Source organism: Elgaria multicarinata, chromosome 11 (genome assembly GCF_023053635.1).
Source record: "Elgaria multicarinata webbii isolate HBS135686 ecotype San Diego chromosome 11, rElgMul1.1.pri, whole genome shotgun sequence".
Classification (NCBI taxonomy): domain Eukaryota; kingdom Metazoa; phylum Chordata; class Lepidosauria; order Squamata; family Anguidae; genus Elgaria; species Elgaria multicarinata.
The window spans coordinates 3,771,725-3,789,091 of NC_086181.1; the positions used below are offsets into that span (position 1 = coordinate 3,771,725).

The 17,367-nt window shown below is 43.9% G+C and overlaps 1 protein-coding gene across 1 annotated transcript; it reads right to left on the reverse strand.

The window, feature by feature from the left end:
- Positions 1 to 9,923: 9,923 nt before the first annotated feature.
- Positions 9,924 to 15,376, reverse strand: RPL19 (ribosomal protein L19). The gene is made up of 6 exons (XM_063137514.1): positions 15,272 to 15,376; positions 12,425 to 12,531; positions 11,987 to 12,109; positions 11,672 to 11,792; positions 11,118 to 11,228; positions 9,924 to 10,106 (listed from the first exon to the last, which is right to left on the reverse strand). Exons 1-6 carry the CDS (start codon positions 15,274 to 15,276, stop codon positions 9,983 to 9,985), a joined length of 591 nt encoding a protein of 196 aa, XP_062993584.1. The 5' UTR covers positions 15,277 to 15,376; the 3' UTR covers positions 9,924 to 9,982.
- Positions 15,377 to 17,367: the final 1,991 nt, after the last annotated feature.

Consider the following 17,367-nt stretch of genomic DNA (forward strand, 5'->3'; position numbering starts at 1 on the left):
TGTGATGCAAACAGGTCTATGGACGGGGTCCCCCATCGTTGGAAGAGTTTGAGTAGAATGGTTGGAGAGAGTTCCCATTCGTGCGTTGGGGAGAAAGTGCGGCTGAGTGTGTCCGCAACCTGGTTGGACTTCCCCGCAATGTGCAGAGCTGTCAGACAGATGTTCCTGGGGATTGCCCAATTGAAAATGTCGAGGGTCATCTTGAGAAGTGGGTCATCGTGTGCCGCCCTGCTTGTTGAGATACCACACGACCGAGGTGTTGTCTGACAGGATTAGGATTTGCTGGTTTAGGATAACTGGTTCGAAGGCGAGGATGGCCTTGTAAACCACTAGGAGTTCCAGAGCTTTTATGTGTAGGGCACGTTCGCTTGGAGACCATTGTCCTTGGGTGTTGAGGTGGTCTGTATGCGCACCCCAGCCGAGGTTGGACGCATCTGTGGTAATTGTGATGGTCGGTGAAGGCTGTCGGAACGGCATGCCCTGTAGGAGATTGTGTGGATCTGTCCACCATAGTAGGGAGGAATGCACCTCTGCTGGTAAGGTGAGGTAAGTCCGACGTGAGTCGGTGGAGCCGTCGTATGCGCGAAGGAGGTAAGACTGTAGGGGGTGCATTCTCAAGCGTGCCCATTGAACCACGTATACTGTGGCTGCCATGAGGCCGAGCAAGCGTTGTATTGTCCATACCGATGGAGATGGATGGAGACGCACGGCGTGTGCGTTCGAGATTAAGGTGTTCGCTCTTTTCTGAGGTAGGTACGCGGTGGCCAACCTGGAGTCTATGTCAGTCCCGATAAATGAGATGTGTTGAGAGGGCATGAGATTTGACTTTTCTTCGTTGATACAAAGTCCCAAGGAGGTAAGGAGGTTGAGAGTATATGTTGTATCTTGAAGAATTGCGGTTGCAGATGGAGCCGAGAGGAGCCAGTCGTCAAGGTAGGGAAAAACTGTGATGCCTTGAGTGCGTAGGTGTGCACACACTGGTGCCATGCACTTTGTGAATACCCTTGGGGCAGAGGAGAGTCCGAAGGGAAGGACTGTGAATTGAAAGACTTCGGCGTCGATGGCGAAGCGGAGAAGCTTGTGGTGTGATGGGTGGATTGCGATGTGGAAATACGCATCTCTGAGGTCGATGGATGTGAACCAATGGTTGTCCTTGAGGAGTGGGAGAATGGAGGCTAAGGTGATGTGTCATCCTTGGGTGATGTGTCTGTTGAGGTTTCTGAGATCCAAAATTGGGCGCAGTCCGCCGTCGGCCTTTGGTACCGTGAAGTATCGGGAGAAATATCCTCGATTGATGTTGGTTGTCACTCGCCAGATGGCTCCCTTGCTGAGGAGGAGGTGTAGTTCGTCGATAGGAGGTTGCAACGGTGGAGTGACTTTCACGGTACCGAAGGGAGGGAGGTCGCGAAGTTCGAGGCGGTAGCCTGCGGAAACAATGGTGAGTACCCAAGTGTCGGTAGTGATGTTTGACCAGTTGGGATAGAAGGGTTTGAGAATGGAGCCGAAGAGCGGTCGTTTTGATGGTAGTAAGTGGATGTCAAAGACTGCGCTTTGGAAAGGAGTCGGCTTTAGGGCGAGACTGGCGGAATCGTGGTGACGGTACTTGCCTCTTTGGCTGGTTAAAGTGTTGTTGATATCGGTTGAATCTGTCCTGGTGTTGTTGTTGTTGTTGTTGTTGAAACCTCGGTGGGAAGGCTTGTGGACGGTACCATTTTCTCCTGTAAGATGTTTGAGATGGTGGTTGGGATATTCCCATCTTTTTTGCTGTAAGGCGTGCCTTTTGGATGGTATCCATGGCTTCGTCTGTTGACGAATTAAATAGGCCCTCGCCGTCGAATGGGAGGTCCTCAATTCTGGAGCGAGTTTCCGGTGTAAGTCCAGTTGCACGAAGCCAAGCATGGCGGCGAAGAGCAATGGCGTTGATCATGGATTTTGATGCACAGTCAGTAAGATGGCGAGAGGCATTGAGCTGGAGGCGGGAGATCTTTGATGCTTCGGTATGGAATAGTTGTGCCAGTTCCTTGTGGTCATCATGAAGGTGGGAAGTAAGTGATGTCATTTTGTCCCACAAAAAGATTTGGTAACGGGCCATAAGGGCAGTATAATTTGCCACACGAATGGTGAGTGCGGCTGCAGAGTAGACGCGCCTGCCCATCATATCGAGGCGGCGGGACTCCTTATCTGAAGGTGTTGAATGAGTCTTAGTCGAACGGCCTTGTGATGATTCGACGATGACTAAGTTTGGCTTAGGGTGGTTAAAAAGAAAGGACGCATCCTTTTCTTGCACCCTATATAGACCTTCGAGTCGTCTAGAAGTCGATCCAGGAGTTGCAGGTGACTTCCAAGATTGACGTGCGGTATGGAGTAGTCTCGGGAAGATCGGTATCGACACCGGGGGGGTACTATCAGGGTAAGCAGAGTCGAAGATTGGGTCTGAAACATCTTCGGCTGGTTGCTGAGCGTCAATGCCCAAGGATTGAGCCATTCGGAGGATCTGTTCGGTGAAGTGGTTGGTATCATCCGATGGGGATGCCTGTTCGGTTGTATCGACGATATCGGTAGGTGAAGGTAGTGATCTCAGTACCAAAATGACGGAGGAGGAGTCGGATTGATAATCGTTATCCGATGGCGAAGGTGATCGTTGTCGGCCTTGTCTCTGCTGAATCTGAAGAGAGCGTTGTAGCGACCCGAATCTAGGAGGCACCGGAGGAGGTGGAGAACGGGGGGAGCGTGGCGCTCTGCGTTCTCGGTACTGCGGACGGTGATAGGCGTCAGTAAGGCTTTCGTCTCGATGTCGATCCAGGGTCTGAGATCGTGGCATGGACCAATTGGAGTCGGAGTCCCAATCTCGGTGTGGAGAACGAGATCGATAGGACGGTCTACGGACCGTTAGCTGAGCAGGGGCGTGGTGCTCGTAGTATCATTGAGGCACTGGAGGTGGTTGTGCCGAAGGAACCGCCTTGGGTGAAGGTGGTGAGTCTTGGAGCTCTCCCTCCGATATCGACGCCGTAGGTGGTTGTACTGACGGGATCGGCGGCGGTGTCAGTATGGGAACAGGTGACGGTACCGACTGCGGAGGTTGTGCTAGAGGCGTCGGAGGGTGGGGTGATGGGTTCACCGCTTTCTCCCGACGAGATCCTTTCTTTTTCTTTCCATTATCCGTCTTGTGCTCTCTTGCCCGTTTAGACAGCTTCTTTGCTGTTGTAAGGGCACGGGATTTTTTGCCCAATAACGCGGCCCCTTGCTCCATAGTGGGAGAACGTGGGCGCGCGGTCGATGTTGAGGCCTGTGGAGTGGGTTCGTGAACCGTCTCAAGGGCTTTTTTCCAGAGCAGAGCTTTTAGGCGGTCAGCTCTATTTCGTCGAGCTTGTTTCGACAATTTAATGCAAAATGGGCAGGTTTCGACGATATGTGATTCACCCAGGCATAAGAGGCACAACGAATGACCATCCGAGAGGGGAACCTTCCCGTTGCAGGAGAGGCACCTCTTAAAAGGGCACTTGTTAGAGTCAGACATAAGGTAAGGGAAAGCGAAAGTAAGAAAAAAAGGCTCAAGTAACGTATATATATATATATATATATATATATATATATAGGAAGAAGTAAGATGAAAGAAGAATTGAGAGAAGGAGAGGAAAAACAAAGAAGACTCAGCTAAGAGAAATTTCCTTTAAGAAGAGCGAAGCTCCGGACGTGCTGGCAGCAGCGCGGTCGAAAAGGAACTGAGGAGCATGGCGGGACCCCCTGAATATGCGCAGTAGGATGGTGGGCGGGGCTCCCGCCAAAAGACTATACTCGGCTATTGAAGCTACCGACACTGGCTTCGCGCAGGCGCAAAAGCCCATAATGTGTGATGCACAGAGACCATGAAGAACTGCCCAGTACACAGCAACACATGTCAGCACCTACTGTGGCTTAAACAAATCTGCATAACCCATGGCCTGATCTAGGGTAGTGTGAGGGTTGTTTAACCCTTGCACAAAATCTGCTGCTTGGGTTTGGATGACACAAGCTACTACTGAAGCTTTTAATATTCAAAAAACATCTGGCACACACCAGCAGACGTCACAGCCCACCATGGCTTAAACAAGCCACAGTGGGCTGCAGCGATCATGCAAACCAAGTTATAGTAAACTCTCTTCTTTTTGCCTTGGCTTTGAAGCCCAGTAAGAACCCAGAGCCAGGTCCACTGACCATAGGGTTATTGTATGGACTACAAGAGAATGTATGGTTCTATATGTAGTATGCTTTGAAGACTTGAAAGCACTAAATCAATGCTGGGTTGTTGTTGTTTTATTGCTTTGGGCAAATGCTCCTGAAGAAAGAGCTATTGCCTTAATTCTTCTTACTCGACAAGCACAGCCTGGGAATAACTGTGGTTTTCTGCTGCCCTCTTCTGATTTCTAAGGAAAACAGCAAGGGTGGCACCCAAAGCACCACAATCTCAAAATAAACTTCCAAAGGCTACACTACTATACCCAGTTCCCTGGGAGCAAGCCCCATTGAACTCACTGGGACTCATACGAGTAGATGTAATAGCAGTGCACTGGAGGTTAATCTTATTGATCTCTAACGATTATATTTATATCATCTATATCAGCCTTCTCCAACCTGGGGCCCTCCAGATTTTTAGAATACAATCCCATAATCCCCAACCCCTGGCCATACTTACTGGGGCTGATTGAAGTTGTAGTCCAAAATATCTGGAGTGGGCCAGGTTGAAGAAAACTAATCTATATATTTATGTCTTATATTTTAATTCCAATTCAGTTCTCCAATGGCTATCACTTATGCAGCCAAAATGGCAGCACCCATGCAAAATCAGCATGGAACCCTGAGATTTGCAGAGGTATAAAAGAAAAATCGGAAAAAAACTCTAAAGGGTGGGTGGGGGCACCCAAAAACAGCCCCATCAGGGTTATGATCAGTGGCCACAGAATGCTGAGGGGGAAATGGAAAATAGCAAGGGGCAGAATGGAGTGGAGGGGAAAGGAGGATGAAAGAAGGGACAGATAGGTATTAAAAGAGGGTAGAGGGAACTATTTGTCTGGAGAGATCATTTCTCAGTCCATCCTGAGAAGCCACTTTGAAATGTGCCCAGGGACAGAAGTGACAATGGTGGACAAACTATGGAGAAATCCAAACTTTTCATGTAGCTGGGCCTGAGCACCAATGTGGCCACACAAACTCTGGTTTACAAGAATCCTGCAATGTTGTCAAGAAATATTAGACTCCTATTGCAGGTTGGGTTGAAGCTGAGAGTAGTTCGACAACACCACTGCAGTGTTATTGGGATACTGTAGAAGAGTTCACGTTAAATTCATTGTTAACTGATTTCCATCCATCTACTCTGAAGTATGATTAAGCCTAGATCCAACCTATTTTTATTACTTATTATTAGTAATAATTATTTATTGTACACATTTAATTTCTTCCTCTGGGTAGATTTTAACTGTATTCAATAAAGCATTAATATTTAAAAGAAAAGAAAAAAGAAAAGAGGTTAATGGCCAAGCTTTTCAAGTGTGCCATTGCTCTGCATGAACTGGGGTTAGCTATAACACATCCAAGATTCCCTCATGGGTAAATTGTAAGATCAATAGTTGTGGGCAAACCATTTCCTAGGGAAGCTCGTCAGTTATTAATCTCTATATTGAGGACTAGCAAACAGACCTGGCTTTGCACAGGTTGGAATTGCCTTTAGGTTGATACACAGCAGCTTTCAATTACTTACACAGCTGTCAAGAGTTGGACACAGTGCACCTGCCTCACCTGATTGAAAGTATGCCTGCTGGCACCCCTAGGCACGGCCCCTGCAATTGCCCACCCCAATAGCTCCCCCAGGGAGGAATATGTCCACTCTATTCCCCCTTAGATGGAGCTGCTCCACAACTGAGGGGAGGGGGAAGACCTATAACTCAGACTATTAATCTTCCCTAGCTTCAGACTTTGCTCGCTTTTTTTCATACTTAAACATGGGGTGTGTGTGTGTGTCCCCCAATATTTGAGGCTTGTCTATGTGTTAATGTCTAAAACACACATGAATGTTGTATCGTTAAAATCTGCTCACTGCAGTACTGAATCATGATGCAAAGTTTGGTTTAAATCATATGGTATTGAAGCAGTAAATCTTTAAAAATATTGAATCATGGTGGCAGCCAAAATTTTCACTATGCATAAAATCATCCAGATATAGGTAGAACAAGCCCTAAACGTTTCATAACAATCGGATGTATGGTCTTCGAGTCCATCAAGGACATACTTTTATTTATATAAATCACCTGGCCAGTTTCTGAGGAACTTCAGGGTTCCCTAGAACAGGCTGAAAACCAGCCTTCCTCAACATGGTGCCCTCCAGACCTGCCAGACTAAAACTTGCATTAATCCCAGCCAATAGCGACACTGTTTTATAATGGTAATAAAGGCTGGACTAGAGTGATTGTGGACTGTTGTCAGTGCTTTGAGTTTGGCCTATTACATTGCAGATTATCATTGGTACTGGGAGGCCTTAACGCTCAACTGAGGATTTACTGAATGTTGGCACAAAATTGTAATTTCTAATTTTCAGTTCCTCTACCCAGACAGGCAAATCATAATGATCTACCTCACAGGCTAGTTGTGATGAACATGTGAGAAAATACTTGTTATTCTAGGTATAAGGTTGCTTAATTTTTCAAACTCAATGATAGCCCCATAGCCAGCAAATATAGCTCTCTCACTCTCACACACACACACCTTAGAATGCACCTACATATACTAGAGGCTAATATCTTGATCTTCTTTGTCTACGTTGGGATTAATTATCTAATTGACAGACAAGATTTGGCAGCTGGGACCATGTCAGATTATGGTTATTAATTGCACCCAGATAGCCTCAAGTAAAGCATGCTGCCACACAGAGGGGAAGGCAGGTCAAGAGTGTCAACTAATGTTGGCAAAAGGTGAACCATCATCCATGTTAGATTCAAGCCTAAGGCAACACGTACACTTTGAAGGTCATTCCTGATAATTAAAATTCATGACCTAACTGAATAGTTAATTGGATTATTTGATTATTTATATTCCTGCTTGTCACTGCTTTGTATTAATGTATTTGAATTGCTAATGAGTTTGAGGAAGATGTGCACAGGATATTTCAGCGGAAGCAAAAGACTCACATCCTTTTTCTTTAGTAGAAAGCTGTACCCAAATCCCTAAACGTAGATCACACACATCTTCGGTGCAGTGTCATTCCCAGGAACACCAACCCAACATCATGTAGTGGCACATCTCATTGTGGTAAATGGCCAAAGGCTTCTTGACACTTGGTCAAGCTATTTCTCTTTCATTTTCTCACAGCTGTATCCCACCCTTTCTCCAAGGACAGCAGGATGGCATACATAAGCACTATCCAACTTGAACCTCACATAAACCCCAGGAAGATAAGTTGGGCTGGTCATTATCTCTCAGGCTAAGCTTAGCAAGCAAGTTTCATACCAGGGAAAGGATTTACAAATTGATAAGAACATCCATTTGATGTGAAAATTGCTCTATTTTTATCGTGTACTTTTAGAAGCTGCACATTCCAGCCTAGAGGATGTGCTTTGCATATATTCCATTCAACCTCAATCTGTTCATCTTCAGTAAGGAACTTTCCTACCAAAATTTCTTAAGTGCTTATTGTTTAAATTTGGAACTTCTAAATGAAGTATGGTGTCAGCCCAGGCAGTTTATCTACCCAAACAGAGAGCAATTCAACCAGAACTCTTTACACACATGCTATATCCAGACTATATGGCAAATGTAAGCCAGAATGTAGTCCAGACATCAATACAACTTCCTTTTAAACAAAGATCAACATACAGGAAAGTTGTCCGTTATCAATTGCTTTATACTGCTCTGTATCACACTTTGGTTAAATCCCATGGTCTTCAAATTGGGTTCTGGTGATCCGAGCAGCTTATCACAGCTTTCTAAGTGAAATCAGTAATGGCAACCTTCTATATGACAGCTTGTCCATGATCACCAATGTTCCTACTATGCAGTTGCAAGAGAGTGTAGCGTACGGCTGAGCATGCATCTTTGAACATGCCAACTATAGCTGGAACTCCTTGTAAAACATTCTTTGAAGTTTTAACATTGAAAATCAACAGAGCTAGTACTTAATTTACTCCAGACCAAATTCATTACAATTTTTGCTGCTACATAGAGTTACAAATGCTGAAGCACCAGCACAGAACAAATATCCGATGCATGTGTGCTTTATTGGAGGCGTCCTGGGTCTAATCCAATACTGTCCCCTTTATATCTAAAGGTGTAAATATTGCAGGGCTGTGAGGTATTTTGCGTCTGCAATGTTAAGGGCCTCAGAACACTACATTCAAGGTTATGTTTTATAGAAGTATCTCATACCAGTGCTGCGCCAAATATTTTGATTCTTCCATTTTCGGAATTTTGTTGGTGGATGGATGTGAGTGAAACGAAAACTCTGGGGAAAGAGGCTGGGGAGTTGAGAATTTCCAAATAAGTTTCTCTTTGGGGTGGAGGACAGAATTTCTTCTTACCTTTTTAAGTGTAGGCAGTGGCTGAGAAGTGTTCTATTTATCTTTTTTTTTAATTAAAAAAGCAGCCCAGGACTCGTGTGACATTACCTTCCTGGGACAGGAAGTGCTCCCAGGCTGCAGAAGCTTCTTTGCAAAGCAAGAGTAAATGGGGCTTTTAGAGCTTTAGAAAAGCACTGTTCTTCCTTGCAACACAGAGCAAGGAAGATTAAAACTCCAGAAGTCCCCTTGTTTGCAGCAGCCCAGGACTCTTTGCAAAGAAGCTTCTGCAACCCAGGATTTCTTCCTGAATGCCTATTGGAGAGGGCAAGGCCATGTGGTCTCCTAGGAGTTCAAGAAGTGCTGCCGCACTGGAGAAGCCTTTGATTAAGGCTGGGAGCATTAATCAAATAAATAAAAAAAGAAATACAATCCTTCAGCTTCTTCACAAACTTAACAGGTATATGGAAACCCAGTCCCCCTCTTCAAGGAAAAAAATATTTGAAATTCTCCCCCTTCCTGCGAAAGAGGTAGAAAAAACCATGCAGGGAGAGAAAAAATTACCAAAAATAGCAGGCAGGATTCTGCACAGCACCATCTCATACTATTACATCAACCATTCATACTAAACATAAAGCACATGCAGGGTGGATAAGAGATACTTTTTCAAAAGAAGTTTGTCTGGTTTTAAACCATATCTGATATTTTAAAATATCTGAATGTAATACAAACATACTAGAATCTATATATAAACCCAATCCTACTCTCTACCAAACAACTTGCTTTTCTATGTAAAAAGAACAATTGGGCTTGTGGCCAAGCATTATAAATGACACTAGATCATGACCTGTACTTTAAATATTCTTGATTTGCATAACAGGTTGTGAAAGCATGGAGATTTACTTTCCATATCAAAGAATAAAATTGTTCAGTCCAGTAACTACCCACATCCTTGCTTCTTGAAAGTTCAGATTACTTGCATCTTCAAGTTACATTATTTTGCTTAGTGTCTTAACTCATATATTGAAAACCAAACAGAAATCCTTAATTTCATTATTGCTCTCCGAAGGAGATATAAATCCTGTAAGCAAAAAAGCATGTGATGTACATGTCCAAATGTTCTGAATTATGCTTATGGGTAGTGTAAAGGCAGTATGTAGTTGCAAACATAGTTCAATTGTTATCAACCAATTTGTATATTTGTTCAATAAATATAAGAAGGAAAAGGCGAGAAACTGACAGCACAATGATTTAAATCAATCCAGATTGTTTATGCAACTTTAAAGCTAAAAGATTCTTTGTAGAAAAGGTTTTTGGCCAAGCAACTATATTACCTAGAAAACAGGTTCCATTTTATTCTAGGTTCACCTGTTAAGTATCTTTAAAAAGCTATTAGAAATAGGCGAGTTTTTAAGAGATTTATTAGATACCCTTTGAGCACTATGTACACCGTAAGGCAGAAATTATTTCTTGGTTTCTTCCTCCTTAGATAGGGTCTTGATGATTTCCTCCTTCTTGGCTTGCAAGCGTTCTTCACGGCGTTTACGGGCTTCCTTGGTCTTGGACCTGCGGGCCTCAGCCTGGTCACTGAAAAGAAAAAAGGCTCATGAATGGCACAGCAACAGTAGATTCACTTCATTACCAGCAGTACACACAATCTGTATGTACATACTGGGGAGGATAGTTGGGCCAATCCTAATTTTGTGGGACAATTCTTCCACTGCAAAAGCGACAGGAGTATATTTGGTAAGGGAGAGGGGATTCTTTCACAAAGGAGGAATGCTTATCTTTGAAATATGAGGTGGCAAAGATATGTTTTCTCCTAACAAAAGAAAACACTAGCTAGATTGTAATTAAAAAGGTAAGATGCCACCCACACAAAACGTCTTAACCCCTACCCACCTAAGATTGATCGGAACATTTTGGCCCAGCACTAGTATATATGTAATAAACATTTCCCCATAGAAGGTTCTTTGCCACTGCTGCCAGTCAATACAAGAAAACCAATTTCTACTTTCTGCAGTGAATTAACCTGGATGCGACAATGTGATATCACTTCCCAATTCAGGAGGCGGCAGACATTGAACAGCCCAGCAATAAAAGGGCAGCTGATCTAATCACTCCTCCAACTGAAGCCCCATGGAAGTGGCAGCGTAAAGAGTGAACAGAACAAACTTCATTGCGATGTGTGTTATAAGCTTTGAGTGATCTGGCATGCAGAATATTTTATTGAGGCAAGCCTGACTCAATGTTCCAGCTTTAATGCACCTTGCTTGCTGTAACTGACCATCAGATACTTTTGAATTATGCCTCCCAAGGAAGAAGCAAATTCTACACCTAAGAACTCCTTTTCCCATATATGGCTGGGGAGGAAACCAGGAACAGGGGATTATGAAGGTCTGCAGTATTCTGCTTTTCTCTTTGTTCCTCAGCCAGCAACGTATTTTTACTACTGCTGTTTCTTTTAAGAATTTTATAACTGCTATACCAAGTGTGCTTCTTTACACAGGCAGGAGGCAAAGGAGACAAGCCTAAAATTTATCAAGCCCTAAACTGAACAAACAACACCGCCTAGTAGCAGAATGAGAAGATACTTACGCCAGAAGCTTCTTGCGAGCCTTGTCTGCCTTCAGCTTATGGATGTGCTCCATCAGGATCCGCTTGTTCTTGAACACATTACCTTTCACCTTCAAGTACAAGCTGTGATACCTAGAAAAGGTGGTAGATACAGCAAGGACTAAGTATGCCTTCCCAGAGTGGTGAACAAACAATAACTCCTTAATATAAAGAAAAATATCTACAAATACACTAAGTAATTTTGCCTTGGTACCAGGAATGTGAGCTCTACATTACCTTAATGCAGTTTTTCTTAACCTGTGCCCTCCAGGCATTTTGGACTACAAGTCCTATCAGGCCCAGAGATGATGACCAATTCTGAGATTATGGGATATGGGCTACCTTTACACCACATAACTCAACTCTAGAATCTATGTAGTGCTTAGTAAACTTTCAAGAAACTAGACTTATTTGGTTTTCAACACAGGAAGATTCATCCATGAAGCTCCTTTTTCTGGTGTCTTTGTGAGAGTTAGCCTCATTATCAGGCAGGTAACTCCAGGCATGCTGTAGATATATTTGTTTTCCAGACTTACATATGGCGATCAATCTTCTTGGACTCCCTGTATCTGCGAAGGAGACGTCTCAAAATCCTCATCCTTCTCATCCAAGTAACTTTCTCAGGCATACGGGCATTGGCCGTACCTTTTCTCTTACCTGGAGAGTGAAAAAGGATGTTAAACAGAATGAATCAACTTTCTGTATTTTAAGTGCAAAGAAATTTGCATTTCTGCAAAACCCTTTTAAGTAGAGAATTAAAGCTACTCAATGCCTTGTTGCCACTCCTGAAGATCTGTCTAAAATCAACTGCCTCTAGAACTTGAGTAAAGTATAGGGAAAACAATATTTACCGATGCCCATGTGCCTGCCCTTACGGCGAGCCAAAGTGTTTTTCCGGCATCGAGCTCGTGAGTGAACAGTCACTGGTTTGCGGATAATCAGACCATCTTTGATCAGTTTCCTGATTTGCTGACCTAGAAGGCATTAAAAAACAAGGATTAGCAAAGATAAATCAGCAGGTTGGATTTTCACATAAATGTGCACAACTATGTTTATGCTCTAGTTTGCAATCTCAACTTCCAAACCAAAAAAGCACAAAACTTACATTCCAATTTCATTTCCAAAGAAAATGAAATTGGAATGTACTGAGCATTTGAATAGATATTTGCTATGTCTTTAAGCAAAAGTTATTTGAAAAATGTCATTCATTTGGGTATCTGTTACAAAGACAAGATAACAAAGCTACACATAACACCATGACTCAGGAAGGGGGCACATGATCCACTTACGAGAATTGGCATTTGCAATTTCATTGGTCTCATTGGGATCCAACCAGACCTTTTTCTTGCCACAGCGCAGAACGCTGGAGGCCAGCCTCTTCTGGAGCCTTAACATACTGCAGATGTAAAAACATCACATACTGTTTAGAGATTTCACAGGTGAGCAAAGAAGGTAGCCCAATTTGTGGAAATTTATTCCAAGCATTCCCAGAATTTCCTCGTTTGGCATAACTAAAATGATAAATACTATAGAGGAATCTAAATCATGCTTGTTCTGGATCTGTGAAGACAAATAAGCATCAACATTTGAGATTTTAATTTATTTTTATACCTGCAAATATGGGCTTAATCTATCCCAACAAATACTTGATGAGTTATCACATGCCTAGGGTGACCATATGAAAAGGAGGACAGAGCTCCTGTATCTTTAATAATTGCATAGAAAAGGGAATTTCAGCACGTGTCATTTGTATATATGGAGAACCTGGTGAAATCCCCTCTTCATTACAGCAGTTAAAGCTGCAGGAGCTATACTAGAGTGACCAGATTTAAAATAGGGCAGGGCACCTGCAGCTTTAACTGTTGTGATGGAGAGAGAATTTCACCAGGTTCTCCATATCTATAAATGACACCTGGTGAAATTCCCTTTTCAATACAACTGTTAAAGATACAGGAGCCCTGTCCTCCTTTTCATATGGTCACCCTACACATGCCTTCTTAAGATTATCCTTTAAACAATGGAGATTTTATTGCATGGAAACTTGTTCCTGGTACTCCCATCACTTTTCAGCCATAAATATAGGTTGGAGTAGTGAGTAAGACATTTCCTCAGCCTTCAGAAACTATGCCATAAATTCAAACACATTTTATTAGCAGGACAATTTATTACTAAAGTATAGCAGAACGTCAAATATATATAACTTAACATATTCTATACCCTTAAAATACCTCAAAGTGGCTTATGACGGAGCTAAATTAACAGCCAAGGGTTATTACATTCCCCCATCTCTCATTTCCTTCAAAAGCTTCTACTCACCCAGCAGTCTGATACCACTTTATAATCTTTGTAAAAACTTTGTATTTAGGTGATTTGTAGTGGCACGAGCCCAGATTTGAGCATGAACAAGCTGGGTGGGGGTTTAAGAGACAATATTATTCCAATTTCACCTTGGTCATGAACTTACTGGGCAGTCTTCAGCTCTCAAAACCACTATCTGCACATTAGGGATGGGGGGCTATCTTCTAGAACTGTTTTAAGATTTAAAACATGTCTTTTACTGAAAAGACATGTTTAAGACTTCATACTCTAAGCATTGCTGTTCCTCAAACTAGTGGCTCTCTCAGATATCACTTTTAGTACCAGAGAAGCCTTATGATTCCTCTGAGAATTTCACAGGTGACATATGGATCACAAACCAAAGCTTCTTTAAAACCTAGAAAGTTGCTTGTGGTTATAACAGGTGATTAAATTGTAGGTGGGGATTGCAGGTTGAATGCTCTTTCATACCTATCTATATCTGCATTTATCTAAGTCTATATCTAGATATACATCTGCAGAAAGAAAACAACATGTCACAGAAAAGATAGGGCTAGGGCCTTTCTTGCTGAAATACAAGTTTTCTAATGGCAAATAATATTTATATGGAGGATCAATCATCTGAGCCCCTACTAGTAAGAAGCAAGACAGCCCAAACACCAGTTCACCACTCAGTGAGAACAGTGCCTGAAAAAGACCACTGGATAAATGGTTTGATACTCGTTCAATGATACTCTCTCCTGCCTTGAGCAAGGGGTTGGACTCGATAGCCTTATTGGCCCCTTCCAACTCTACTATTCTATGATTCCACGATTCTAATGTAGTAACCTGCCAGTTGTTTACCCCACCCCCCAAACCCCACATTTTTATCTTTCCAAAAAGGAAGCAAGACTTCAAATAAGTAAGGGTTTGACTGACACTAGCAACTCCCACAGGTGTATATTTCTTTAACAATGACCCCTGCTACATTGTCTACAACCCTATACCTAGTTAACTGAGAGTAATTCCCACTTAATACAGCTCACTTCTGAGTAAATACGTATAGCAACCTTCCCCATGCTGACTGGGGTTGATGGGAAATTAAACACATAGGAAGCTGGCACATCTAGGCCGCGACTGTGGGCTCTGACTAGCAGCCGTGGGGCTCTCCAGAGTTCCAGGCAGGGTTCTTTCCTAGCCCCACCTGGAGATGCTAGGAACTGAACCTGGGACCTTCTGCATGCAAAGCATGTGGTCCACCACTGAGCTAAGAGGGCTTAAAACCCGAAATACCTGAAGAGTACCAGGCTGGGCAAGATTAAGACTACAAACTGGATAAAATGTGGCAGGGGAAGTAGCACTTCGAATACTTGAATTGTGGTGTACAAAACACTACGGTGATCGAGGTTTTATGTAAAATTAATTGTCCTTCTCCCTCCCCCTACAAACCCCTTGTAATTGATCCCCTTCTTTAGACTCCCTCCACGGCTCCTCATATTTAACACTGCGCCCACCCCCCACCCCGTCTAATCTGCCACCCACCCCTCTCTGTGGCTTCTCCGTTGCGCGGGGACCCCTTCTCACGGCAACCACTCCGGCCGTGCGGCCCTGTCTCGCCCCGCCTGCGCTTTTCCCCCTCACGCGGCCTCGCCTCCCGCTTGACGCGCCACCAGGCCGCGCCCGAACCCCTCTCGCGCCTCCCCCACGGAAGGCCTCCCTCCTCCGGGTGCCTTTGCTTCCCCAGCCATCCTTCAGTAGCTGCCCTCGACTCTTTATTTTCGCATAGGCATATAACACCACCACCCCGTGGAGACTCAGGGCCTCCCCGCCCAGCTCCTCACCTCATGGCGGCAGCGCCGACAGCACTGAAAAGAAAGGAAGGAAGCGTGGAGGGGCCACAAGCCAACGCGTACGCGGGCTGTACTACTCACACCCCGGCGCCACCAACCGCCTCCCTCTTCATCGTTCTTGACTTAACCCACCTTTCATCTCCACTAGAATTAAAAAAAAAAACACCACCCTTCAGATTAAACGATATATGGGGAGAATAGATGGCACGGCGGATGAAAGAAAGACTTTAAAATACAACCTACTCCTACTACCCCCCCTCCAAGGAGCTAAGAGTGGTACGGTCGAAAGCCCCAGTGCGCCTGCGCTTATTTCTGGGTGCGTTGTCACGTGGCAGGTGCTTTCGGGGGGAGAACTGCGCCTGCGCCAAAAGAGATGTCAGGCTTTGCGCATGTCTGTAATTGCTGCACGCGTTGGTTTTGCTGTGTAATTTACAGATAAATAAAGTAATTCGGTCAGTTAGAGAGATCTTCCCGGTTTCTTGAGACCTCCCCACCCACCCCTCCCCCAGACAAAACCATGGAGAAACTTAGGACTTCAACGTAGTTGTGATTGTAAAGCAACGTCTGTCCGTTTCTCTCCCCACCCCGCAAAAAAAAGGGGGGCCAGCGACAAACAGTGGAGTTTGTGTTCTTTCTGAATCATGTTTTAATTTGTTTGGAGTTTGTGATTTATTTTTTAGCATTCAAACCTTTAAAACAATACCCTGTAAATGCCAAAACCAACATGATCCGACGCCTAGTGTGCTCTGGCTGCAAGATGCAGGGAGCGGCCACAGTCCAGAAAATGGAGGCTACGGCTGATAGGATAGAGGGAGGGCTGGGGCTGATGGGGATGTCCAGCTACAAATGACCCATACAAATACCCCTCTGGTTGCAGCAAAGGTGAATCTACTTAAATCACACCCTCAAACCTTGTCCAAGCCCAAATCCAGAGTTCAATTGTTTGCAGAAGCGTTGGTGCTTGCATGGACTTGCATGCGAACACGTTGTGCTTTAAAAAACAAATAAATAAATAAATAAGATAAATTAGACCGTAATTAGAGTTGAATTTGAAAGAGCAGGAAATCCTGTCTTTACTGTTGTCATGTTAGGAACGACGGGGACAACGCTGCTTGTTCAATGATACTGCTATAGCACCATGGGTTTCTCCGTGGCCTCAGGACAGGAACAAAAACGGTGTCCGCGATGAACTCGGAAGTTGAGCCCTCTGTGACTCTAAAACCAAGTCTGTGGTTAAATAAGCTTCTACTGTGCTGCAAACGTGATCACCAAAACTTGCCTGGACTTGTCTTTAAAAATTGCGCCTGCGCAGTATGTGGGTGCTGCAATTAGAACTGTGCCCCGTGATATTGAATATTTTCACTGGGATAGTTGTTGTTGTTGTTGACTGGCAGGGAGAGGGAATGGTTAGTTGTCCGCAAGGCTGTGGAATGAGTGCATGTGATAGGTCTCTCGCCTAGGGTGACCATACAGAAAGGAGGACAGGGCTCCTGTGTCTTTAACAGTTGTATAGAAAAGCGAATTTCAACAGGTGTCCTTTGTATGCCTGCAGCACCTGGTGAAATTCCCACTTCATCACAACAGTTAAAAATTCAGGAGCCCTGCCCTCTTTTGTATCCAGTCACTCTAGTATAGCTCCTGCAGCTGTAACTGCTGAAATTCCCCTTTCTGTACAACTATTAAAGATGCAGGAGCCCTGTCCTCCTTTTTGTATGGTCACACTACTCACCGGATAAAATAGGGTGTGGGTACTGTCCATGTATGCTATGCTGTGGTCCTTGGAGAAAAAGTCGAATATATAAAATGATGATTTGGCAGGGCAGCTTTAAGGTTATAGTTGAATGTAAATAGTTACACTCTGATCCTCAACATGTGAGAAGTCAGCATATTTTAGGGTGACCATATTGTTAGAAATGGATAAGGATTGTTATTTTTTCATATTATAACGTATAACATAAGGAGAAAATATAATAGCTAATGCATTATTAAAATATTATTATAAGGGCTTCTGAAAAGGGTCAGCTAAAAGCAATGTTATAACTGAAGCATAACCAATGGGCAGGAAACACCCCAACAGGTGTTTTAGC